The sequence below is a fragment of the Lagopus leucura genome, unplaced genomic scaffold (assembly GCF_019238085.1).
Source record: "Lagopus leucura isolate 7727_CA_CO unplaced genomic scaffold, USGS_WTPT01 Super-Scaffold_100033, whole genome shotgun sequence".
NCBI classification, from domain to species: Eukaryota; Metazoa; Chordata; class Aves; order Galliformes; family Phasianidae; genus Lagopus; species Lagopus leucura.
This window is the reverse complement of record NW_024962282.1, coordinates 2,336,273-2,363,878: the sequence shown is the minus strand read 5'-3', so window position 1 is coordinate 2,363,878 and position 27,606 is coordinate 2,336,273. Positions and strand designations below refer to the sequence as shown.

Here is a 27,606-nt window from a genome sequence, read left to right as displayed (position 1 = left end):
GTACTGCATCGTGCTTGGAGATTCAGTGCAAATTATTAACAATGGTAACTGAATATTTTTCTCTTAATGCACGAGCATCCAACCTTCTGGTTTGCCTGGGCTGAGTAAGAAAATTGTCATGGAGAAGAAGTTGCTCTGAAAGTAATGCCTCCTATTTATTTCCATGGAAGATGCAAGAGTTACAAAGAGCGCAGTAACACTGGCTGAGAGAACAAATCCTCAGCTACGAAACTCTTAACTCTTTCAACTAAATTAGAGACAGTACGGGTGTGCCCAGACGTGTGCACGTGTGTCTGTTACTGCACTGTGGACGTTTTTTTTTTCTGTGGTTGTACCTTCTAAAGCAGTGCTTTGTTCTCCAGACATCATGTGGTTAGCTGATGTGCATCCTGGGGAGCCTGATGGATGGATAGCTTCCCTGCCTGCCTTCCCACACCCGTGCAGGGTCACGTGCCACCAATCCCATGGTAGTTGTTCTGTTTGCCTCACTCACTCTGCTTATTGGGTGGAGCCATTGAAAGAAGGTGCTTTCTGTGTGTCCCGTTATCATTGGCAATGCTTGTCACCGTTACACCAGGAAAAATCTATTGAACTCTTTCAGCTGTGTGTTTTGGTTTCCTTACAGTCGGTTTGCTACCTGTGATAAAGAGACAAAGGTTTTAAAAGCTCCCACTGACAGATCGTGGGATTTTGTTCCTTTTACAGCTGACTATGAGCTCACCCAACTTCAGGAAAAGCTGAGAGAGACTGAAGAAGCTATGGAAAAGTTAATCAACAGAGTAGGCCCTAACTGTGACAGGTATGCTTCAAACTACAGCATTTTAAGGAACAGTTATTTTCTGACTAGGAATTGAATTTTCTTACATTGGCTATGCAAAAGTAGCATTATAAGTTCTACTTTCAAAGTGTAGAAATCTAATTTTAAGCGTGGTGCTTTTTGTCCTGCAGTCTTTTTTTCTCAAGGCTAATATTTATATAATAACTAATTCTTTCCAGCTTCACATTCCTTAAACAGAATAACAACCAATCCTTACCCTCCCCTTTTTGAATAGTGCATTATTTGGAGGATAACCTCTTCTTATTTGGAGGAGTGTAGACAGCTATGTCTAAGCTGAAAATGTCTATATTTAAAGTATATAAAACAACCTGTTTTATGTCACTGAATAGTTTTCTGAGTGATTCCCAAGAGAAACATTTGTTTTATGGTGTTTTCTAGTGCTATGGCTTTTTTTTTTTAATATAAATGCTTTGATAATCTGTGTACATGTCTTAGAATTTCCATAAATTACATGTTTAAAGGCAGAATTGATAATAACATGTATGATAATTAGGTTCCACTCCATAACCAGTAAATGCATGCATTTGCTTAGAAATACAAGAGAAAAGAGTGGAAAGATCAGGGTTCAAGCATATATTATGTTTATTAATGTTTGCTTTAGACTTGAGAGCAATAGTCTGCCTTGGAAGGAAATGTTGCTAACAAGTTTGTACTTTTTGTAAGAAGTGTAACAAGGCATCAGCTTGGTAATGCATGACTGCAGTGTCTGGAAAATGAAACACCACAAGTACAAGGCAGTCTGCAAGCAAAAAAGATAGCTTGTAACACCTAACTTCTCCTGGATTGGTCGGTGATTTGATTTTAAACCACTCTTTAGAAACAATTCTGTGCTGAACTTGCCTGTTGAGTTCATTTCGCTGCAAATCCTGTCTTCTCTGAGTAACCAGGGCCTCAGCTGCAGTGTCCTCAGCACGGCAAAGATGCTGAATATACCTGAGTTAGGCTGAGTTTTAGTGGGAGTCCCTAAGCTACCTTGTGTCTGCTGGTGAAACAGGACAGTTTTGACTATTTGACTCACCTGCTTGGAGAACTTAGCAGTGTTTTATACTTACCTTTAGGCTGCCAGAATTAGGCTTGTATGCCTCTCAAGTACTCAGGATAAATTATTTTTTACTGATCAAATGAGTTTAGGGTCCAATGCAGTATTTGTTCCATTCAGTGCAATTGGCTGAGAGCCTTTATTTAGTAATGCTTCCCTTCTTTGTTCACCCAAACTATTTATATACATGGATCTAAGGACCTCGGGGGAAATCAGAAATGGAATCTCATAGTGAATTTTGAATGTAGCCTCTCTTTAAAAGAGAGAGGAGGGCACCTCTAGACGGAGCAAACAGCTGTTTGTTTTCTTTTTTCCAAATGCACCCAAGCTTTGAAGCTTTTGAGGAAAAGAGGTGGTACTCTGTGAGATACAGTTTGGGGGTATAGTGCATTTTAAGTAGTGATTATTTCATTGTACCCTGGTAAATCTCCTGTATACAGGCAGCCAGACATCTCATACATTGCAAGCATCCTACAGCTAAACCTTCCTGGAGACTTTAACTAGAAACAATGCATGGACTTTGATTTCTCCCTGTTTAAGGAAAACATGTGTTTTAAATTAGATATCTAGAGTGGGAAAGGATCTCTGAAATGCTCGTGGAGACCTTGCGCTGCAGTAAGAAAGTACTGCTTTCTGTTGGGAATATTCAGCATATTAAGAATTCTGATATGAAATGCCACTGCTTTTTAGCTGCAGCAATCGATCCTGTTATTTGTGCTGGCATATCTCTGCACTGTGCTAAACAGACAGATCTGTCTGTCTTTATCCAGGTGATATAGATTCAAATTACATACACTTCTGTCTAGAAAAGGAGGATCAGTTTGGCAGTTCTATTACAGGTTCTGTCAAAGGCAGCTAGCTGATGAAACCATTTATTTTCACGTGCCAGTTAATTCGCTTTTGGAATTGTACATCTGCATAACCAGGCTTTTGAGAAGATGCTGCCTCACACCTTCTCTTGTTCTGTGCAGCAAACTGCCACGCAGCTTGATGGGACTCAGCGTAGCCTCTGTGTAGGGTTGGGGCTGTATCAGCTCTACAAATTGAGGGCAGAGTGCCTCTTAGGGGAAGCACAGAGCAAGTGGCAAGGACAAGATTTCTGACACTTCAATCTTTATGTCAGCAAGACAGTTCCTATCTGGATAGCTGGTGGTGATACCAGTGGCTCCTGAGCTCCATTCTGTAGCATGCAGTGGTGTGTGTAACCGTGCACAAAACAAGCTAGCAATGTGATGCTGATCTCTGTTGTTACACCAGTACGGCACTGCTGCCTTAGTGGAGTAGCCATCATGTCATCGCCATTCCTCCGTGTGTAGCACGAGGCATCCATTAAGGTGCTGATCTATTCACAAAGGTTAATAGGAAGAAAAACTGAAGAGTGGATGCTGCAAGCTTTTGAGAATTTTGGCACTTATTAAGAGGTTGATGTAGATATTTAGCGTCTAAATCCAGAATCATTAATCAGTGCTCTCTTCATCTCACCCGAGTCACTGAGCAGCTGTTGGAGGTGATCTGTCTGATGGCGTGGAGATCATCAGAGATCATCTGTCTGACCTCAGATATGCCTGCAGTTCAGCATTCTGTGCGTGATGAGAGCCACACTCTCTGAACAACTAGAGGTTGTAGGTCCTGGTTAAAACACAGCAGGATTCAAAAGTGAGCCAGAGTAATGCCTCTGTCCCCTGAGGGCCTGGATTGGTCCTTACAGAGAGATCAAACATCCTCTCAAGAACAACATGAAACACAAGATGAAACAAAACCAGTCAGAATCATTTTCACCTGAAGTACAGCCAGTGATCTGCCTTGCTATAACCCACTGAGTGACTTGCTAGAGCTCGGGTCACCACTTTCCAAAGACTAGTTTTTGCAATAAGATTTTCATGAGCTTATTTTTTTTTTTTAATAGAGAAAATAGCATGTAACAACTACATAATCTTATCTGTTGGAATCGCTTTGTTGTAACAGTAATTGCTTCACCTGAGGAGTAGTAATCATTTTAGAATAATGCTGTTATCGCTAGTGGTAATCACAAGAATCAGCCACGTAGAACCAGGGAGAATTACAGTTTGCTTTTAATCTGATAATCTGTCTTCTCCCTCTCTGATTCTAAAGGGCAAGTTAAAGTTAAATGTAACAACTTCTTAGCAGTTTTAAGCCTTCCTGCTCCTCCACTTGTGCTCAACCAGCATCATTGTTGGATTTGCTCAATATTGGTCCAACTGGCTGGCTTCTTATTGAGGCCTTGCAAATCTAGTATCTTTAAGGGTGATGGGACAGCACTGGACAAAGTTTTTGTAGTGTCTTCTGTACCATGGGATGCTAAGTCTGCCTGCGTTGACCTGTTTAAGTTTGCAGGCTTTCTAGATAAATGGATAAACCTTTTTACTGAGTTGAAGCGCAGACTACAAGAATAGTGATCACACTGCATCCAGGTTTCCCCTGACTGTCCTACTCACAGTGACAGTTGTGCCCAAACTCTGTAAGCAATTTGCAATAATCGTGGACTGAATTCTGTTGTCTGATGTTTTCTACCAGAGCTCAAAATGTTACAACAGACCAGGAAAAAAGGTTACTTCAGCAACTCCGAGAAATTACTAGAGTTATGAAGGAAGGCAAGTTCATAGATGGCATCTCTCCTGAGAAAGAAGCTGAAGAAGCTCCTTACATGGAGGACTGGGAAGGTAAGCAAGAGCCCTTTCTTTCCGTTTCCCCGATGAGGAAAGTTGAGCAAGGCTTACTTGTAGTCTGAATTCCTTTCAAAATCTAACTTCAGCTTTCTTTTTCAGAAAGCAATGTTAAAAGCTTTGCAAGAGGTGCTTTGTTTTCCCAACCGTAACAGGAAAAAAAAATATTCTAGTGCAGCCAGCATTTCCTTTAGCATAAAGTCTACGCTATCTGCTGCCAGAAGTGGCAAATGAATATTCACATACACTGCCAGGTCTTGGCTGCTGTAGGTTCATCTTTCCCTTTCTTTGCTGGGCTGCATTTCATAGAAAATTGTAGAGCCCTTAGAAATTAGAATCAATGTGGAAAACTTACAGTTTTTACTTTTGATTTGTTTGTTCCAGTTCTGTAAAAGACAACTCCAGGAATTCTGTTAAAGATCCTTAATTATAATGTCCTTTCTATTTCTTATTGTTTACTTCTTTCAGAAATGTATTTTCAAGACATCCCAGTTGAGCTGTTTGCTTTCAGAATTCTAAATGCATCTTTATGCAGATCTAATTCCTTGCTCCTTAGGAAGCAATGTTTCCTAATATAAAGCATAAACAGCTGCCTCAAGCTCTGTCTTCTGAAGTCAGGCTCATGATGTGTGTTTGGCACAGAGCCATTGACTCATATCTGTTTTCCAGCTTTATAAATAATGCTTTTTGTCAAAAAAAAGTCTGTAAAGCACAAATCATGCTATGGACAGGAACAAAAGTGGGTATATTTAAAGACACCCAGTTTTTACCTATTAGCTCCCATAGCTTTCAGCAGAGCTTAAATACTGGCTCTTGGAAGTCTGGGTTGAAATCCTGGCTCCCTAAAAATCAGAGGAGTTTTGTCATCATCTTCCAAGAAGTGGTGGTTTGCACGTGGTTCTTGCTGTGACATTCAGTGCTGTCGTAAACACATAGCCTGAAGTAGATGCCAGTTATGCTGTCAGTGCCAAGAATGGTTGTTCTAACACTTCTGCATCCATCACTGAAATTAGTGCTACTTTTATGTGCTGTTAACATTTCAAGCTGCTTGTCACTTCATTCCTAAGGTTACCCAGAAGAGACGTATCCCATCTATGATAACTCAGATTGCTTTAAGCGCAAACAAGACACAATCCTCGTAGATTATCCCGATCTGAGCCAGCCCTCTGCAGAAGAACTAGCAGAAAGAATGGAGGGCATGGAGGATGAGGAGTACCTGTGCAATGAAGCTCTGCTATCTGATCTCACCATGGGAAGGGACAGTTATGATTCAAGGCAGAAAAAAGATGAGGTAGCTGGCATCAGTGAAGGGGAGAAGGACCTTCAACGCAGCCAAAACACTGAGGAGTGCTGTTACTGTTACGAGGAGGAGGATGATCCTGCTATAATAGCAGAATATGCTGTGTTTCATTCTGGGAGCAGCAGCGAAGCGGAAGAGGCAACCCCAGAGGACCTGTTCATGGAGTTTGAAAATGAAAACGCAGCAGTGAAAAAGCAAAAAGCCAGTGATTCAGATGAAACAGGCACGCTGAGAAAGCGCTACACAAAAGGACTTGAGTAATAGTGACAATATGTGGATGCCATCTAAGTGGTGACAGTAAAGGTCAGAAACGTCAATCTGTGTGGTTTTTGTCCCTAAAGAACAGTGCTTTATTCTCCTTGTACTAACTTCATTCCCACAGTAACAGTCACCTGGTCTACCTGTACTGGAAGCCAATGCCTTCTTTCATGCAGTTCTTCTCAGCTCATTGCTGCTTTGCACTTTGTCATTGCTTTTAGGGACTGATACATTGAAGCAGGTCATTCCATTCATGTATTTGTGTTTTTATTTCTTTCCAATTTCTGAACAAGCAGTTCTTTGTTTACTCTTGAACAAGAAAAAAAAATCTTTTCTCAAACAAAAAAAAAAGAAAAAGATCAGTGTGTTTTCAGTTATGAAAATTAATCAAACTGAGATACATTGAAGAGATTCTTAGGAAGCAGGAGGAGAACCCAGCTCACCAGGACATATCTTGAGTTTGGGGAAAGAATAGCAACAACAAAAAAGGCATCTTTCACTACACGCTCGTGTCTGGTTTGTTGTGCAGTGGATATCTGCCATTGAGGCATCTCTTTTGCTTTTGTTTTCGTTGATTGGTTTTCCAGGTTACAGCTGCAGTCTGATGTTTACAGTGCGTATGTTATCCATAAAGAATCCCTACTGTAGGAATTAAAGAATAAATAACAGGAATAAGTTAATGATGGTGGAAGAGAGAAAAGGATAGCGAAAACATATTTGATACTCTTTGTTACTGGAAGTGTTTATCTTTTAAAATAATTTTGTAGACTTGATTGTATTTATTTATTTATTTATTTATTTATTTATTTATTTATTTCTCTGGACCTTCAACACTCATTCTGTCTTCACCATGGCAGTAGTTTGACCTCTGTCTCTGAGCAGGACTTGTGTTCTCTTTGCTGGGAATCCTGGCTGCACAACTACAGCATGCAGGACCTGACACGCAGTGTTTCTGTGAGAATACCAGATCAGATTTGTCCTGCTTTAGTCACTGTCCTTGAGCTGGAGCACATCAGCTGGTATCAGTCACTCACAGGGAAGGCCATTTTCACTGTGGGCATTTCTGGTTCTTCTCTAGACATAGTCAAGCTAGACTGATACAGCTGGATAACTTGCTAATCACAGCCTTTATTTGTTGACTTTCCAGTGTTAAGAGACAGATGAAGGCTGCGAAGGATGTAGCAATAACCCAACCTGCTGCCATGAGAAATAAGAATGCTTAGGTTTGCTGCACCTTTTAGAGATAGATTTTACCTGTCTGTATAAATAATGTGCTTATGTTGTACTTGAGATTCCAGCTGCTTATAATGGTATGTGAAATTTTAGAAGTTTGGTTTCATTTAAATTCATGCAAATCTGTGTGTTTAATTGTGTGCAGTGTATGGAAAAGTGGCACTATGCATGAAGTACAAGGTAGAGTTTTTAGCTATGTACACTGAGAAGCTAAAATGTAGCAAGTTGTTATGCATAAGGAACTCCAGGCTCCAGAGTGTGTTAGTTGTAAATATACTGCAGACTGCAGTGAAACACTCTTGCTGCTGCCAGCTCTACTCATTACAATCTTCAGAAGTCACTGGTTGTGTGTGTTGCACTGGATGGTTCATACATCTGTGGGACAGATGTTCCCGGTGACCTTCTGGTGGGCAGTGTGTCTGTACTGAATAGGCTGACCTGGCCTTAGAGACAGCACTGAGAATGAAGGCACAAAAATGTAGATGGTATCTTGTCACTTGTGAGCACTATATTAGCAATGCCCCAAATACTGCAGTGGTAAACCCAGTAGCCAGGCTGGTAACATGGCAACCTCTTGAAAAACAGAAAGGGAGATACACCCCTAATACCATAAATTTACTAACAGCATATTTTGATATGATGAAGGAGAATAAGTGATTGATAGTAAACTAAGGACTAGATCCACATGGCTAAGGGATAGCCAGCATTTTAGGTGGCATTGGCCTAGCAGTTCTGTTTTCTAAGCACAGTGGAAGAAGCATAAGGTTCCTGCTGTCAGGCAAGACCCAGCAAAGTTGAGAGTTGTTTCAGCTGGAAAGCAGAAATGCCAAAGGGAAGACTTACCTCTAAAAAAATGGTTTTTGGACTCAGAGGTTGCTATGTCAGCTTGTAAATCTCAGTAAGGAATTTGTCAAGCACTGAAGGGCTGTCTCAGCCTTTTCTCAATGGAAACTGAGGGCAGAGGCAGCTCACCACAGTAGTGGGAGGCACTTGTAAATCCTAGCACTGTGATCTGAAGCAAGGTCCTCAGCTGTCCCCCAGGGGTGGCCTACCAAGAGGCCATAGGTGTCTCAGCATGTCCTTTGGTGGCAGTTAAGTTCTTGTATCAGCAGGAGAAATAGCAAGAAATTGATGAGTGTGACAATACTGTGCTACCAGTTTAAGAGCAAAAATTTAATCCCTAAATCAAGACTGAATTTTGACCTTGGTCTCTTCCAACCTCCCAGTAAGAAAAAGTTCCCTCCTAGTGCAGAGAGCAGTTAGGACTGCTTGTGATACCTGTGACACACAGCTAACAGCTTCATATTCCTTTGCAGTGCCAGTAGGAGAAAATGATACTAATGCAGGGTGACAGTGTGGTGCCAAAGAGTCTAAACTGCTCTGGCTTGAGGTCTTGATCTCCTTGGCAGCATCCAGGGTACCAGGAAGTGCTCTTAGGACACAGCCTGTGATGCCTCATGCAGCAGCTTAACAGCAGCCTGCAAACTAATACTCTTCTTGTTCATATGACACTGCTTTTCTTTCCTTCAGCTTTCCTCCCTCTCTGAAACAGAAATGTGCATTTATTTGTTTTAGAAAATCACCTCAGAGGTTTGTCCAGCATTCTTAATTATAAGTAGCTTGTTTTTAGTGAGGAAGAGTTGTAATTAGAAGAAGAGAGTGTTATAAAATTGCATTCTGCAAAGAACCTCTATTAGACAATAAAATGAAAATCATAGGTCAGACCATCAGCAAACTCTGGACTTGGGGAAAAATGCATCAGCTCTGGTCTCCCAATGAAAGCAATTGGGCTTAGTAAAAGTGTTTGCTCTTTTACTTCAAATGTTTCTCAAAAAGATGGGTATAACTTTAATAAAAGTTAAATGAACAAGATGTGTTCTTTACCTTAGATATTCTGATAAAACTATTGCCAACACAGAAGTGCTAGTTATTCCTGGGTATTTTTAATGGTTACAGATGAGATCAGAAAATAAGGCACGAAATATGAGAGTTGGTCCCAAAATACACTGAGAAGGATTACTAACTAATGTTTGTAGAACAGGCAGACGTAGGAAGTTCATGATCTGACTCACTGCACCAGAAATTAGGGTTTTTATGTTGGTTTCTTTTTTTCCAGCTAACTGAGAATCTGAAAATCATGATTAATTTTGAGGTCACATAACAATCTAGTGCAATAATCATAAAGTGTTTTTACCTGCATATCAAAACATTGTTTATAACTCACATATCGCTAGCACTGGACAAGATAACCAGTTAAGAGTTACCGAGTAATCTGTGTTTCAGTCTTTTTGTACAACCAGCTATGCCAATGGAAATGTGAGTCATGGTAGGTCATGCAGCCTGAGTATGCCATGTACTGGGAAGGTTGTTCTAGCCAAGTGATTTTATTCAGCTTGGGAGCTTCACCTGTTTTAGGGAGGGGCAGATTCCTAGAAAACAAACAGGCAGCTGACATGAGGCTCACTTTTCTCAGTTGTCTTTCCAGGGTGTGTTAAGTGCAGCCCAGCCCTTCCTCTCTGCTGCTACCTGCTGTTGCTTGATGCAGAGATCACTCAAATGTACATTATTCCCGACAGAAGAAATTGTGACTCTCCCGTTAATGAAAGCTTCTAAGATTCTAAAATTGTTCATTTCTAAAATGATCTGTGCTGAGGGCCTCTAGAGCTGCAGTCAGGAACTTCTGACTCCAGTTTGAATTTGCTGTGTCCAGTGGAGAGATGGGGGACGTGTCTTTTCTCTTTTCCCATGGTCACTTGAAGCCTGGGGGGGTCACTGGGATTGTGCAATGGATTATTCCTGCCTAAGCTGTTCTTTGCTCTTGTCGTTAAAAATCTCTAGCCCTGGCTTCTCGGACCGCTTTTCAGGCTACGTTTTTGGCATACATAAATATTAGTCCTTAACAGATAGTGGAACTGGTAACAGTATTGAGGTTGCAGGACTTGAAGGTGTAACTCCAGCAGTAGGGACCTAAGACAGCAAATACTGGGTCTCTGCTTGGCCATTGTTCACTAAGGATCTCATGGTCCTCTTCATTTTCCTGCGGTGTGTCCAGATTGCAAGGCGTGGAGCGTGCAGTTCAGCAAAAGCTGGCGGGATGGAAAGGTTACAGAGCTGGTGAAGTTGGGACCATAAGGAGTTCAAATTCCTAATCTAGAAAACCTCTGTATTCCATGTAGGTAATTTGTTAAGGCATTTCTGATCTTAGGTATGATAAGACATAGTTGTTTCCAACAAATGAAGTTTAATATTTCTATACAGTGTTCTGTATTAACAAACAGCGACACCTCTGTGACATAAATAATGTAAATGATGTAAAAAAGAAAAAAAGAAATCAGTCGTATATAAAGATATACATGCAGTAAATAAACACATTACTCCAGAATTCCAAAGAGTTTCTTTAAAAAAAATTTACTTTAAAAAAGCACATTCCTGCAGTTTTACCTGAAACTTCACATAGGTCTCAACCAAAGGGAGATGCTTAGCTATTCAGAACAGGACAAGACATCTTGTGCAAACAACTGTGACAAAGTGGAGGCTTTATGAAGAGAACATGGCTGGTTCTCAGGATTATAAGACAGTTTTTGTCCATTTTGATATTTTCCATTTTTAAAATTCCATCAAACTGAAGGAAATCTAGACTATAATGGACTCCCATTTTCTTGTATATCATTGGTTTATTTAAGAAAGGCAAAGAGATGCATTAGAAAATGTCTACGGTCGCAATAAAAAAAGAAATCACACAACTGCTTTCTCAGTGTATGGGTACAGAAACATCCCTGTAGAAGTTACATTTTCTACTTGGAGAAGTTTACGTAAACAGGTCAGAAACAAAGCTGTGTTCCTCTTCACAGGCAGATACAGTCCCAACAAATGCTAAAGCATTCATTTCTGCAGCTCCTCGCAAACAGTGCATCTTTCAGCCCATCTCTTGCTGGATGAGAACAGTGTTGGGAAGCTCAGTGGCTGCCAGGAACTTTCAGAAATGTACCATGTCAGAAGTATGGGCTTTCTGAGATACTGCTGAAGGTGAATCACAGAAGGGCCTGGGCTGAAAAGGACCTCAAAGATCACCGAGTTTCAACCCCCCTGTTTTGTGCAGGGCTGCCAACCACCAGACCAGGCTGCCCAGAGCCACATCCAGCCTGGCCTTGAATGCATCCACGTGTATCAATTGCAAAATGTCCCCCACTGGTACTTTTGTACTTCTTCCCTTGTTGCCCTAAAAAGTGTAAGAAACTGTTCAAAAAGGAGACACAGGAGCCCTGGTCTTGTAATGATGTTGGTACAGATGGACTGACTGCCAAAAGGAAACGCACACAGTTGACCACCTTAAACACAGACATGTGTATGAAGACCATTTAAGAGAGTTTCTTTTTTCAGCTGGTCCACGTAAAGATTTCACTTGTTCAGAATGGTTTTAGAAGAGGAATCAAATGACAGTCTTTTAAGGGTATCTTGTGATAATTTTCTTGAAAACAAATTGGTAAATTATTCCATTCTGTCAGTGCAGACAGGGGAAAGGAAGGTCAATTAATCCGCAGCTAAGACTAATAGAATTTTAAGGCTATGTAATGTGTGTGTGTAGAACACACAGACTAGCACGATGTACCTTTGAAAATGTAGAGTAAATCATAAATTAAACCTACTCCTGATCATGAGAATCCTGCCTTGCAGGGCAGGTCTCTGTGCCTTCTTGATACTACACATCTCATCAAGGTGACCTTAGTTTCACGTCACTGAGGTCAAGCTTTTTTAATTTGAAATAGTTTCAATCACAAGTAGAGAATTGTACACTTTATAGAATCTAAGAAGATTAACAAAGCTCCAGTATTTATCTTTCTCAATACGTATTTTCTAGTACCCCACTGAATAAGGTTTGCTTCTTACAGACCTTATTTCCTAGCAAAACTGTATGCGATTTGGAATTCTTGTGCAGGGTCAGTTATTCAGTTATATCAGTTACACTATTCCTTCAAACATGGACAGCTATTAACAATGTTTTGTTTTTCTAAATGCCTCAATGAATCGCAGTAATAACATCAAATAATTTTATGGCATGTTTAATAGGAATGGTCAACTTCTTCCCTGGCTGACATTTTAGATACCCCTTTTAGTATGAACGAGGTACAGGCAAAGTCCTTGCTTCCTGCTAAGCCCCTGTGCAGAAGTCTGTATGCCAATAATGCCTGGTTTCTGAGAAGCCTATCAAGAGGAAAACATAAGGACTCTTGAGGAGATGTGCACCTATGGCACGATGGAGGGACAACAGAAGCTAGATAGAAACTTCCAGTTACACGGCTTTGGATTAATCCCTAATGTGAAATAAATGGGTGAAAATGTCATCATGATGAAATAAATAAAGCTCCACAGGAGAAAAACAGTCGCTACGGACAAACATAATGCAACAAAACCAATGACCACCACAGTCTACAAACAAGAACTGAAATGCATTACTCACTCGGAGGGATGCCAAGCAGGATGTTAATTCTCTGCCCAGAAATCACTCTGCTGTCATTCCCCAGCACGGAACCACTGCCTTGCTTGGGTGCTGCTGCGTCTCCAGACCTGTAAAGGCAGCTTGTTTTCTCTTCAGCTTTGTTCCCTGCTTCTGCACTCCTCTGACTTAACGTTCCTTTGGGCTTTGGGCTGAATATAGTGCAAGAGCTATAATGAAGTGTTATCTTCTGACGTGCAACACAAACGCCTGGAAAGTTCTACAAACCACAGGTCCCAATCTGTGCCTTCGGAAGGCGCTATTTCTTCAGGATTAGGAGAGCTGTATCTCAGCGGCTTCAGTTCTGCAGGTTCTTTTCTAAGCTTCCATGCACAGCTTTGCAGCAGTGTCCTCTGACTGGCGACAACACACAGGGTGGGAAAGAGCACACAGGGAGAACATGCACAGTTACATGGCGGAATGACAGTAAGCATGTAACGGTGGCACTGCTTAGTGATAAACCCATCCATAACAAATATGCTGTGTGCACGTTTCTGTACATGGTGGCTGCTTGCATGAATGCTAAAGTGGGCGCTTGTCCTCCAGATCCAGGCAGATAGAAATGAAGAAGAAAAAGAGAAAGGATGATTATTTTCTCACTAAAGAACAGGCACACCTGTGATGGCACTGTAAAAGTAAACCTGATTATGCTGGCATACTTACATCGTGCTCTTAACATCTTGCTCTGTTATACCACTAAAGCATCACTTTTAGCATAGTCCCAGGCATCTACAACAATCCCAGGAAGCTCAGATTCATTATGCAGCTGTCAGTTATTCAGAGAGGGCTGAAAACCACTACGGTAAGAGGACTTCAGGAATGAGGCCTGTAGTGCGCAGGTACTGAGCTTTGTGACTGCAGCTCAAGGAGGCAGCTATTAGAAGTGCTGCACTGTATGCTGTAACCACCACCCTGAGAATACAGAAAGGAAAATCCTTTTGCAGATGCTCTCCAGTGCCTCGGCCAGAAACACACTCAGTGCCTTACATTCACCAACAACCTTGAACCGTGCAACGTGACGAATCCTCCCGCTGAGGATTATGCAACCCAAATTAAAGGCCACCCTACTTTGAAAGGAGAACAGACACACAGGGATCTAACACACTTTAATTCACTGACACAGGTTTTACCAACTTTCTTGAGAGTCCCCATATGGAAAAACCTGTATAAGCTTGAAAAGAGAAAATTACAGATGGATAAATGTCAGCGATCATAAGTGAAAATGATGAAATCCCAGTAACACGTACTGCTAAGATGCTAAAAAGCAAGAAGGGGTTTGCAGTGATGCCAAAGAAGAATTCACCCTCACAGACACCTGCTACATAATCAAAAAGGCAGAATAACCAGTGCTGTTGTCCCAGAGCCTCAGGCTGATAGGCCAAACCTGTCACAGTGTCACTGAATGCAATGGCTCCAAAATCCAGAGCCATGTTCCGCACTCAGCTTTTGAAGACAACCCTGTTACAGTGCTTGTAACACTAAGCATCACTGCTGTAGCCCTGCTTGGAACTAGATGTCTGTTACAATACGTGGCATTTGTTCACATTCAGCCTACGCAGCAGCACACTCCATTTGCCTATAAATACAGTGAGAAGTGAAACAGAACCTCACTGATTTTTGCTAAGTGAAAGTAAAATCTCTATGGCCCAATTTAATTGAGTTGCCGAGCAGCTTTCCTGTTCCTGACACTGACACAGCCCTCATCTTTGTTCTTAGACGCCATCCCAACTTCTAACATGCATGAAACTTGATTTTAGCGTAATTATTTCAATTGCCTGATGAGAATTTTCTGGATTTTTTTTTTTTTTTTAAGGCTGACACTTACTGACCTAATAACAGATTGCCACCAAGATGTATTGAAAGATAGTGCAATAAAAAAAGCTGCCAACAGAAAGCTCCCTGAAAGCAAAGTGGTGCCACCTGAGAGGGGAGGTCTGTATGGTCAGACCTAACCTGAGATCCTGATGCAGTATGGACAGGGCCAGGAGCTGGCTGCTTATGTGAGAGCCCAGCGTTGAAGACAAGCTTAAGGAAAGCAAATCCTGCAGAAATGCTATCCAATCTGTAAGCTTTAAAATTAGCTGGATTTTAATGCTAAAATCTATAGGCGGGTTTATAGCCAACATTATTAGTTTGAGTAAGTTCACTCTATAAATTACTGATACTTCTAACGGCATCGTGCCAGCTGGGATAACCTCAGTAGAAAACACAGAGTTACAGGGACAAATGTGGGGAACAGACTGTGCTGTAAGCATCCCATGTGACTATAAGGGTAGCCTGAAGTTAGGAGACTTGTTTTTTATCAGCTGTGCATGATGATGGAGTCAAAGCCTGCCCTAACCACAGTTTGAGCAGCTGAGTCACATCCAAGGGGGGGGGGGGAATCATAGTCATTTCCAAATTGCTGCTATAGATGTAACCAATTTATAAAGTGAACTTTTTTTTTCCTCCTCAAGAATGTAAGCATATTTTTTCTGAATTATGTCCTTTTCCTAAATCAATTTAGCAAACCAGCATACTGCATTCATTAAACAATTTCAGGATGCTAATTCAAGTCTTTTCATTGCCAGTATGGATAAACATGCCCTTACTGAAAAGAGGGAATCTAAAATTTCGAGGCAGTTAAATGAAAACAACATAGAAATGCATTATCATCCAATACACAGGCATCGTTACTGGGCCATCATTCAATGCAAAACACCAACAGTGAGAGCTGTGCAAATCCTTTGCTCAGTTCCCTGGCAAGAACAGAAAGAATATTTACACAATTAACTCTGAACACTTACAGAGCAGAACCCCAGAAGGTATATTTCATATGAAGAACAGAAGCAACACAGGTTCATAAAGTAGCACATTATCTGTAGTAAGATTAGTTCAAGCCTTATATATGTAATTCTTCTAGTAATAAAAATAAGAGCATTTGAAATACCTGAGAGCTGTCAGCACCTAATTCTAGTAAAGGTGACTGCTGTTCTGTCCTGTGCTGTCCTTACTTGCCAAATAAAGATCTTTTACTGGTGAGGATGTGCTTCTCCAGAAAAAGGAACAGCTTACAAACACAGGTGTAGGACAGCAATGTGATAGCATGGGGGAACTAGCTACAATTCCACAGGATCAAATATTTAGAGGTAAAAATGGAGGTCTAACACTCAGCACCCATAGAGACCTCAGTGATGCCTGGGCTTGTTCAAAGAAAGTCCTCCTTACATCTTTGTTTATCCAAAGGGAGCAAAAACCCAGAAGGTCTGGCACTGGTTCTCCACAATGTCATCTGAGTGCACAGTAACGTTTTTCAGTCGTGCAGCTACCAGATTTTGGGAATAGCTCTTTCCACCAGATCTCTTTCATTCCCTCATAAGGATGCAATCTGTGGCACTACGGTAAGGCAACGTGAATAGTGAGATCTGCCCAGTCATTATAGCAAAACCATCCTTACAGCCTTCTTAGCATCAGAATCTCTAACAGCGTGCTACAGCATCCCTGTTTGATGGGATGAGTGCACCTTTATGTGCCACATATCCTACAAAAGGAACAGAGTGGTGTTTAGCTTCTAGAAAACAAACTGTTTTAGGGCACTGGCACATTTCAGTTCACAGAATCGCTTTAAGCCTTTTGAAAAGAAAAATAAGGCAGCACTACAAAGGGAATTTGTAGAACAGTCTGCCTCCAGGCTTGTGGACAGCTCTGCTCATTGATCTGCAACCAGTGATTTGGAAACTCTGGTTTACCCAATGTTGACTGAAAGAAATTGCGATTACATTTTAGGCAAGCTTTTCTATCTGCTTCTTTTTAATGTGTTAATTTGCTCCACTGAAAAGCCAAAGGGCCAAATTGCCCCCTGTGATAAGGCTTTTATTGTGGGAGCATCACTGGATGTGCACCAAAGGCATTATTCATCTGTGGAGAGATCACTGAGGAATATTGTCAAAATAAACACTTTTGAGTTGCACGTCCCTGAAGAAAAGATAAAGGGATTGTGAACAGAATGAGAAGGAACAGAACATCGGAGATGAAGAAAATTAGATAAAGGGCCAGGAAGAAACTGTTTGATGTACGCAGAGTGACAAGTTAGATTAAGAACTTCATTAAAGCATGCAGTATTTGCCTATAAGCAATTCAGGCAAGGAATTTGTTTACAACTCTCTGCCAAAATCAACAGCAGCTGCAAAAAAAAAATCAATAGCAAGAGTTTAAATCATATTAAATTTACAGTATCCAAACTCTCATAGGACTGTGTGAAGGAAATACACAGCTCGGTGCCATTCTACTCTTTGTCCCACTGAGTAAACAAGATTATGTTCTGTTGCACATTAATGTGCAGCTCCTCCAGAAGCTACAGCCAATATGAGTATGCCACTAAATACTCCTGTGCTACTTTCAGATGCACATATGTCTGAAAAATGCATGCTGATTCCAAGATTTACTGCTGCTGTGGAGGACAACGTAACTGTGGGGACTAAGGCATGACTCAGACAGAACCTGCTGCGACTTTACTAAGTTAGCAGAACAAAATCTGCAGATGTGCTGGAAAACTTGTAATATCAGCTGGCATTGCTAAGCAGCAGGGCCCTTCAACAGAAAGTGCCCACCAGAAATCAAACAGGTGCTAGTCCAAATTATGAGCAACTGCTTCTGGAGCGGAGAGCAGCGGTCAAGTGAAGGAAAGGAGCACTGCACTCAACAACCATGAGGAGTCAGGGGTTTGGCAAAGACCACTCAGCACAAATCTTGCTGTTAGTCCCAGGTTAACACCTCCCTGTGGTGACCTAAATTTACTGTGGGGCACTTCTTTCTCGGCAGCATGTTGGCTGATGTCCCTGTGTGACTGATTCTGTTACGATGACGGGAGTTTGAGGCACCACCTTCCTCCTGGCATGCTTACAGGTTAAAAAAATTCCTGGCCTGGAAAGAATACACGGCGAGAGTGAGGTTATACAGTGTGCTAGCAGCAAAGCTATTCCAAGATGCTGGACTCTGCCCTTGCCCTGCCCCTTATTCTCACCCTTGTGCACAAGCTTCTGTGCCAGTTCCCTGTGGGTCAGGGTGCAAGCGAGACCACTATTAAGATCTGGATTAAAAATAACCTCTCCTTAACCAACTCTGCTCTCAAAGCCAACACATTGTATATTTGCACCACAAGACGCTTAGTTACTTTAACAGAGTTTTGTGCACAGCGTGGCAGAAAACTGTCAGGTGCCACTTTCCCAGGCTATAAAGGCAACACAGGAGTGGTGATCACAGAATTAAAGCCACACGTTCGATCATCCACATGCTGCAGAGTTCTTGAAATCCAGAACAGGCCTACGTACCAGCACCAAGAATTCCTGTCTGCCCCTTTTTTGCAGTAGCTCAAGCAAAAATTCTGCTTTTCACTGGAGTTCATTTTTGAAGACTGGTGGAAGGTAACCAAAGGCATAAGGGCCCCCTCTGTTAAAAGCCAAAGTGAGATCATGGATGAGGATGTGAGGCAGTGGGAAACCACAGAATACACAGAAAAAGAAAGCATCCATGTCCAAAGTGCTCAGTATCAGACATCAGCTCATGACTCATCATTTTGAACACTCTTTGAGGGAATGGACTGCTCTTTTCTCTCAAACAAAAGGTGCCTTTCCACTTCATACCACTGTGTGGAAAAGCTTCTTGTAAAGAGATCTGAAAAAATGACAGAGCCTCCTGTTATTTACAGATGACATTTGACAGGCTGAGTCCATCAACAACACACTCCTCAAAGCCAGCAGAGTTTTCTCATAGAAAAGAAATATTAGAAAAAAAAATGACAGCATTACTTATTTCCATCCCTTATCTATCTGCAATTTTCTTGCCAGTATACTGGGAAAGAGACCTGAAGGCAAAACGGGAAGAAGACAGAATATTTCTTTTATTAGTTGAAATCATACAGTCCAGATGGCGCAACCACTCCTTATGGCCTGCCTCTATCGTATAAAAGGAGCTGACAGCTACGAGATGAGCAGATTTGATCTCATTTTCTCCTTATGTAATCTTTGGTTGTGCAACCAAGTAAAGTCCATAAAGAGTAAAAAGGTGGATCTGAGTACACACAGTATAAAATACAACTGCTTTTGCTCTTTACTCACATTTCAATACCTTTCTGGTCAACGACATACAGATCCTGTTACTTCACGTGTCATTGGCAATTACGTTATATGGAACAGTGGCAAAAAGATTCTCTTTCTTTTAAAGGTGCTTTATGCTGTGCTTTCAGTTGCAGCTCTTGGCTTCTGAGACATTTAGGGAAGAAGAGAAGCTCGTTCTTCGCCTGTGTTTTGAAATGGTATTTGTTTACATATCCCATTCAAATGAGAAAAAATGAGACAAAAACCTCACCCTATTTTAAGCTACTCGGTGTCCTTCCAGCATCTGATTTGTATGCAGCGTACGCTACGTTCGCCTAGAAGGATTCAGCTCACTAGCTGGCACGTTTACATCACAGAACAGCATACAGTTTCAAATGTTTTCAGGCATCATTACAATGGGAAATAAGTATGAAAAGTGGTTGTTGCTGAAAGTTCAAAAAATGCAGTCAACAAATAGTGAAATCGCAAAAGGCCAGACAGATTTAATAAAATATTTCCATTTACCTTCCTCAGCTTTACACAGCCTCCTTCAAATAAGAAGATTCTCTGCAGAGAGCCTTTACCCAACTGTTTGTATCACTTCATACAAAATATGGCTGAATCACCACAGCAATACAAGGCTATAAATTCCCAACACGCAACATGCCAAATTCAACGTACGTTACGATTTCTTGGCATCTAGAGCTTTCCCTTTTCTGTACTCCCCCATACATTTTCATTTGAAACAAATTAAAAAGCACATAGATGTTAAAACATAAAGACAGCTTAGAATTTAAGTGACTTGTGCAACATTATTTTGTGCTTTCTACTTCTCCTTTTCCTCCTACTGTGATTAAAATTCATCATGCCCTTCTCTACACGTACAATAGTGATACATCGAGTTCAGTCCAGATAGGTTTTCAACCCTCAGACTTGGCCGTAAGCTACGTGAGATCCTTGCAAATTCAAAAAAGTGCATTATTTTTTTGTTTTTTTTGTGATCTTTCTTTCATGTTGGATGAAGTGAAGATCTGATTATTCGCTGTAGGAATGCAACCTTGAGGTACGATTGCAGCCTCGGAATAATTCTTACAGTGTAAAAAGAAATTTGTTGAGAGCGCACTTTCTGGGTTTCAAAAAGACACACCGTTGTAACGGTGCTACTAGAGCCACAGTAGATCATGGCACACCTCCAGAACATAATCAAGGACATGAGATAGAACTTCTATTTACACAAACTCGAAGCCGCTTCCAGAAAAAAATATGACAGAAAAAGAAAAAGAAAAAAAAAAAAAAAAAGAAAAAAAAGAAAGCAATATTTCCTGAATGTCCTGAATTTTTTAGAAGGTTCCTTTTAAATTTCTCTCCAGCAATCCGGTGGTCCTCCACAACTGCATTCTCCCTGACCTCAGTACGGACCATAAGTGACACCGGCAGGGATTGGGAATCATACGGCAAACCGATTCCTCTGAGAGGATGCTCTCCCACGCCCCTTTACTCACAAGCCAGCTTGCTGTCAAAACTTGAAAGGGCAATAGCAAAGGCTTGTAGAGCACACATTGGGTAGTTGTAGTCCATGGTGAACACGTCCTCAGCCACGCGGCCAAACTGCATCACTATATACTCAGCTGCAAAAAGGCCACAAGAAGCGACAAAGCATTAGTTTTGCTTGCAGCTCTCATGAAATAAGCATACATGCAACATCCTCCTCTGGCCCAGCTGAACAAAACACAAACTCGCTCCCATCAAACTTCACAACACGTAACTCGTGAAAGTGGGTGTGGTGATATCACAGGGAGAAGCAAGGATAGGCTGAGTGAGGAATATCTGAGTGACTAAGGATTGTGAGCCTTGTTAGAAAATTACAGATCTGGGTATTTCTGCAAATACAGGAGGAGGTTTCTCCATAGAATGTTCAAGTGCATTACTTGTGCTGAGTTTCACATGTATCAAGAATGAATTAGTTCTATTCCTACTTAATTACAGGCAAGTGGACAAGTAAGGATAAGGGGGGAAGAAAAAATACGACTGTGATCTAGATGTTGTCACGTCTCTGTTCTGTCAACTCAAAAAATACTCCATATTTTTCCTTTTTTGTACTCTTTGTCCTCTGTCTCAAGAACGAGGCAGAGGAGCAGTGAGTTGGACCCAAGCAACTAAAATAAACTCACTCAGGTAACAGCAAGGGCAGAATCACTCTCAGGTTGGGTATGCAGTACTGTTGCTACGCATTACAGATAAGGAATGATACTTACGATCATTATCATGAATAATTTGGAAGTTTTTCACTGAGGCCTGTGTGACTCGACCATGGAAATTTAAAACATAGGACTGGGTGTCATCGTTCCAGACGGGAGTTTTGTTGTGCAGCTCAATGACGCTCTCTGTGTTTTTGTTCTGCCATCTTGCAAGCAGCGTCTCGTGTTCCTGCACACAGCGCAGATGAACGCTTCGGTTTAACAGTCTCACAAGATGAACAAATATATTCACGCAAAAAAAACCCCACACGACTCCATTAATCAATCCCAAAGACTTAACTGTCGTTCTCAATTCTCAGCACAGCATCATAGAATGAAACAGAGATTTCTGAGTATCTTAATGAGGCTGTGCGCTCAAGTGCTTTCCACACCTTGGAAAAGGTTAGCTGTATCTTTTGTTATCAAAGTACAGTTCTGAACAGTAGTGCTGTGCTGAGTCACAGAACTAGTCACACATCATTATTACACATATAACATACATTGTTATTCATCTGTTTAAAATACTTGTTTAGTCTCTGAATCTCTAGAAATGAAAAGAATAACAACTGAAAAAAGAACAAACTCTAACTGAAGGAGAATTCAAGTAGTTTTTTATGACTGACCGATGGCATGACTTACATTTCTTGGTCTGATGGAAACTCTTTCATGGTCCATATTCATTCCTGGTATGATCACACTCATCTTACGAGGTCCTTTGAAGCCCAGGACATTTGTTTCCTAAAAATATTTAGAAAAGAGTTCATCATATTCTGTATTTTTAAAGTCCACTTCTTCAGCAGAGGAACAGTGGAGCAGCAGCCCATGGGCCTTAAGTCAATCCATCAAAAAATATTCTGAGCTCCCACATTTACTTGCATGCCAAACATTCCAGCTTCATCTGAGCAACTCTGACAACAGGAAAAATAGAAGCAGGCATGTTTCCAAAGACATTCTCAGCACTGGGCACCAGCAACCTTAATACAAGTTTAAAAAAAAAAAATCCCTTTGTTAAAGATAAGGATATGGACTAACCAGATTGTTTGGGTACTGCTAAAACTGAAAACAAAGTAGTTGTAATTTAGAAAACATAAAATGCAGTCACACATTTTGATGGGAGACCAAATTAAATACATTTATTCCAGAGTCAGCACAAGGTTGAACAAGAAGAAGCTGCCAGGAAGAGTGTCTGTTGCCAGTGCTGTGGCTTCCCAAGTCTTTGGATATGTTATGCTTAGAGATGAGCATGGCAAAAAAAACCCCAACACAACACATTAGCATGAATGCAAATTTTTGAGCTATGAAAGCAGAGAAATAAAAGAGATACCATGGGCACCAACATGAAATACAAGTTCCTCCATTAAGTGTCATTTGATGTATTTCTGACCAGCTTTTTACAAAAGCATCCAGTACTGTACTCTCCTCTCAAAACAGAACCACGTGAAACAGTGATACCTCAGAAAGATCCAATCCATCCCTTAGTTTGTGGTATTTTTGGGGGGGGAGGGAGACGTCAGGGGTGTCACATGTAACTTTCCCTTTCACCTTTGCCACGTGCAGGGGTCTGTGCAACATTTACTAGCTATGGAACACATTTTTCCATCCATCAGACCTTTGGTTATTTCAGCAAACCATCTGGAGATTCTAAACAACTCACCGAAGTTTTTAATGCACACAAAGAAAATTCCACAGAGACATTTTAATGAATACTCTTGAAGCAATCCAGGTATATTTATATATCTCCACGACTATATGCATTAATTGGAAAAATTGAACCTCTTTTCTGAATCCCTTACATCATGGCCCTCGGCAAAGTAAACCAATGTTTAGTTTAGCTGGAGGCATCTGCTTGGTTTTGTATAGTGACAAAACTCAAACTAAAAAGGCTGTCAGCAGATTTTATATGCAGGATGAGAGATTCAGCAGAGCAGAATACATACATCTAAGGTGCATGCTCATGCTTACTTTCCACTAGATACTGACAATATTGCTCTTCTCTGCAATGCTTTACAAGCTTACTGCTCCATAAGCTGCAGTTACGCTATATACTATACATTACTATATACATTTAGATGCTGACTGGTTGAAAACATTGTAAAATTAAATAGTGCTGAATCACTTTCCTCCCAACAAGTAGCATTATCTCTCTGCAACAATCTGACTGTGCTCTTTGGATTTTACTTACATGCTAAAAATAAGCATTTCTGCCAAATGTTAAGGGAATTGTTTCTATTCTCACACTGTTTCAATCAACAATTACATCAAAGATTTCTTGGCAAAAGTGACCCTTTTGCTAAGCTCAAGGAACAGGATTAAGATTCTAAAGGTGTATAACATATGAAGAAAACAGTAGGGACAAAAGAAGAGCTTCAAGAAAGAGCAGACCTTTCCAGTATACCTTGCATCCAAACACAATTAGTTCCCTTGTCCTTTTCCCTTACCTGCTTCTCTGCTATGTCCCTGCTCCACTACACTGTGTATACATTCAAGACTACAAATAGCATTCATAGGGGAACATAGGAACTCACAATTGAGTCACCCCAAATACGCCTTCAGCAACTTCACTCTCTGGACTTGATTTACACATGTACCTTGTCCTTCCTATATTCTGCAGATTCCTTCCAGAGGAAGCCCAGAAGCTCAAAACTACATTTGAGCACAAAGAAAGCGATTGCAGTTTGAGCAGAAAGATGTATTTTTCCAATATTTGAAGGGACAGGAGGGGCAAAGGCTGTTTACAAGGGTGGATAGAGATAGGACAAGGGGGAATGGTTTTAAACTGAGACAGGGGAGGTTTAGGCTAGATACTAGGAAGAAGTTTTTCACTCAGAGGGTGGCGATGCACTGAAACAGGTTGCCCAAGGAGGCTGTGGATGCCCCATCCCTGGAGGCACTCAAGGCCAGGCTGGATGTGGCTCTGGGCAGCCTGGTCTGCTGGTTGGCAACCCTGCACATAGCAGGGGGGTTGAAACTACGTGATCATTGTGGTCCTTTTCAATCCAGGCCATTCTATCATGCTATGATTCCCTCCAGTCTTTGTATATGTAGTTTTATTACTGCTTTATTTAAAGTATAGCCATACCTTGCAGTATCAGCTGAGCTCCCTGCCTGCAGAATCTGAATTGTGAGATGCTAAGGATGTAAGAGAAGCTGCAGCAGAATCTAGTGGTACAAGCAGTACAGTTACACCTCCCTGCCTCTTGATAATTTTGCCAAGCGATTCTGCAATCAGCCATTAGGTGTTGCTCTAGGTTTATTAATATGCCAGCCTGCCATCGTCAAGAAGAGTAAATATGGCTAAGAGCACTTGTTAAAACTCCGTTATTGCATTAACTTTATTAAATATTACTTGGTTCCACCCAAAATTCAAACCCTATGTATGAGAGCCCAGCCCAAACGCTCCCTGAACTCTGGCACTTGAGCCTATGACATTACTGTGGGCAGTCTATTATGGGGCCTGCCCACCTTCTGGTGCAGAACTTGCCCCTAACTCCCAGCTGCCCCTCCCCTGACACACTCCATGCCAATTCCCTTGGGTCCTATTGCTCTCACTAGAGAGCAGAGCTCACTCCCCCTAAAAGGAGCTGCAGCCACAATGCGGCCTCCTCTCAGCCTCCTCTGCTCTGGGCTCGACAAACTAAGGGATCTCAGCTGCTCCCTCATACATCCCATCCTCTAGACCCTTCATCATCTTTGTTGCTCTCCTTTGGACACTCTACTAATTCTACATCCTTCTTATATTGCCACAAACTGCACAGACCTGGAGTGGTCCCAGCTAACCAGCAAATTTTCCCAATTTTCACGAGGGGCAAGAGAGAAGATGCTGCAGTTGGTCCCATCATCAGTGTTGAAAACATAGGTGAAGAAGGCATTAAACATCTTTGTTTTGTCTGCATCTCTATTTATGTGGTGATCATCCTCATAAAGTAACCAAGCATTGTTATTTCTGCTGTTACCATATTTAGAAAAGCCCTTTTTGTTGTCATCCACAGTACTGGCGTGTTTCAACTCCAATTGTGCTTTGGCCACACAAATTTTCTATCTACAGTGGTGAGTAGTCTCACCACTCAGTAGTCTCAGTAGTCTCTCTAAGTCTTCCCACATCACCCAAACTCACTTCCAATGCCCATACAGAATTGTAGGGGTTGGAAGGGACCTCTAGAACACATTATTTTTCCACCTAAGCTCTAAAAGAAGATCAGTGAGAGCAGATGCATCAACACTGTCTGACTGTATAAACTCGAATGCTGAATCATCAGCAGGTCAGGTGCAGTAAGTTGGTGGCCAGGTACAGCTTGCTCTCCTGATGGGTACTTGACTGGACGAGCTGAAAGACAGCAAAGAGCATAGTGGTGCTTTCAGCCTGTTGTTTCTTACAGCTTTTGCTGCAGGAAAAATCTCAAGGCAGGATTTAAAAGAATACTTTAGGACAAGGGTGTTTCAGGAGTGCTCTTTATAGCATTTTTTACTCTGGTTCTGCTGCAGCCAGCAACAATAATCTTATCTTAGCAAACCTATCTATTAATGAAACATCATTCAGATTTCCTTTTGTCCTCTAGCCATAGCACACCTGCAAGCCTTCTGCCTTTCTCCATGACATCAAGTGGAATGAGTCATCTTCTTATACAAATGTACAACTTTTATACTGCTGATCTGAAAGCAGGCATATAAAAACAGCTTTAGTGTTAGCCACATTTTCTCAGAAGCCATGCTTCTGTTCTTTGCAATATCTGCTCTGCATTTCCAAATACTTCTACTGGCTGCAGCGGAGTTGTCTATTTGGTAACGTTAATGGTTCAAATATCAGTGTTATTCACTCTTACAAGTGCCTTGACTTTTCAGTGCATGACCTTTTTTGAACTGTTATTGTGTTCTCTTTGTATTTCCAGTGTGCACCAAACAATTACCTGGATCCAGTGAATGCTCTCCTATGTAAACCGGTAAAATTCCCTTTAAGAATGCAAGTTACTCTAGGTTCTTACTGACACTTTAGTTGATGAATAGAAACTCACATCAAATTCTGGACTCTGATGTGAAATCCTACTAACTGGATTGCTCTTTACTTTCCTTTTCCTTTCCTGCTTAAAGCTTCCAGGCTCCCCACATTTCTTCCCACATCCTAAAGCTAAATCTTTCCAGAAACACATTCTGTGCATACAAAGGCACACGCTGCGATGGCTAGATTTCAAACAGAAAGAGCTCCAGGCATTCCTGATTAGATCTGGACAGCAACTTTTCAGACAAAAGTGTTCTTGGGTATTTTTGTCAGTTATTGAACTGGGAAAACAGAAAGCCTTCTGTAGAACTGCACTTACCAATTCTGACTGGAAGAATTCTTCAGGCCCAGAGATTTCTGGGCAGAAAGAATACTCTCATCGTAACAGTCATCCAGGAATCGTTCTAAAACAACAGCTGTGCTTTAAGTCCTGACTGTCTGCATTGCCCCAACAAACACTGTTTAGTCTCCTCTAACAGGCTGGTTTCTCGTTCAGTTGCATTTTAGATTTCATTTTGTCTTCCTATTAAAAAGGAGTTTAATAGCTTTGATTAGCCTCTTATCCATCTACCTGTGTTTTGCATGGCAGGGGCCTCCTCTAAAATATCATTAGAAATTATCAGGCCCTAGTGCAGTAATTCCATGTGTGCAGCTCCTTCCAGTTCTGGAGGCTCTCTCAGATGATGTCTGCAGGCTGTGAAGCATCCTACCCCTTCAAGAAGGTTATGTAAAACCTCTAACAGCTTTTGACTGAAAGTGAGAACTGGGCAATGTGGTTCTGTGCACAATGACTTTTAACTCTTACTTTCCACCGAATTTCCTGGTTTCTCTATTGAAGATCAGATGTTTCACTACAAGAAAGTGCAAATGTTGATTTACATAACCTTAAGTGAGAAGGAAATTCAGTGTGCTGTTTCAGAAACTGAACTGCCCTTTCTTGCATATTTTGCCTGTGAGCAGTACTTACATAACAAATAGCAGCTAGCTCCTGACGCAGGACACTCGCCTCCAGGCTTGATGTTGTTTTCATTGGATTTACTCCATTGTCATAAACTGTAAACTTAGTTCCCATAAGATTTGATCTATCAAAAAAATGGAAAATCCGATCACCATTTGTCAATAACACTGCCTCAGACATCTATCCTTTACTGCATTGCAGTTCCAAAGGACAAAGAATATGAAGTACAAATAGTTAACTCTAATCCCAACTGAATGGTAACTTCTAGGTTAAAGGCCACAACAAAAATGTAAAGGTAGAGCAGGACACAGTAAAGTTCCCTAACTGAAGACTTCTCGTGGCATCTCAGAAACTAGTAAATTCAAGAAGGCAATTAAGAAATGTCTGAGTGAGGTTGGGGTTATCTTGTCTGTTTTTTGTTGTTGTTTTTTTTTTTACAAAATGCTTGCCATCTAAAATATCACTGGCTTTCTCACCTGACTGCTACTCTGTTGGACT

The 27,606-nt window shown here is 41.2% G+C and overlaps 2 protein-coding genes across 6 annotated transcripts in view; one reads left to right on the top strand and one right to left on the bottom strand.

The window, feature by feature from the left end:
• The window catches only part of RIC3 (RIC3 acetylcholine receptor chaperone), a 36,823-nt gene that overhangs the window by 4,897 nt on the left and 4,320 nt on the right, over positions 1-27,606 (top strand). The window contains exons 4-7 of one of the 3 annotated variants that reach the window (XM_042882112.1): positions 363-467; positions 706-799; positions 4,413-4,558; positions 5,629-6,164. In XM_042882112.1, coding sequence (XP_042738046.1) covers positions 363-467; positions 706-799; positions 4,413-4,558; positions 5,629-6,122 — 839 coding nt within the window. In that variant the 3' untranslated portion in view covers positions 6,123-6,164. Of the gene's footprint in view, positions 1-362; positions 468-705; positions 800-4,412; positions 4,559-5,628; positions 7,693-27,606 lie in introns of those variants that run through there. The other 2 variants (XM_042882111.1, XM_042882114.1) reach the window with 2 other exon arrangements.
• TUB (TUB bipartite transcription factor) overlaps positions 10,574-27,606 on the bottom strand; it is a 66,889-nt gene continuing 49,856 nt past the window's right edge. The window contains exons 10-15 of one of the 3 annotated variants that reach the window (XR_006180989.1): positions 27,118-27,232; positions 21,797-21,895; positions 21,176-21,347; positions 20,423-20,548; positions 12,811-13,386; positions 10,574-11,571 (exon numbers count right to left, since the gene is read on the bottom strand). Coding sequence is in view for 2 of the 3 variants with exons in the window: in XM_042882109.1 (XP_042738043.1) it covers positions 20,415-20,548; positions 21,176-21,347; positions 21,797-21,895; positions 27,118-27,232 (520 nt within the window). In the remaining variant the exon portion in view is untranslated. Of the gene's footprint in view, positions 13,387-18,706; positions 20,549-21,175; positions 21,348-21,796; positions 21,896-27,117; positions 27,233-27,606 lie in introns of those variants that run through there. The other 2 variants (XM_042882110.1, XM_042882109.1) reach the window with 2 other exon arrangements.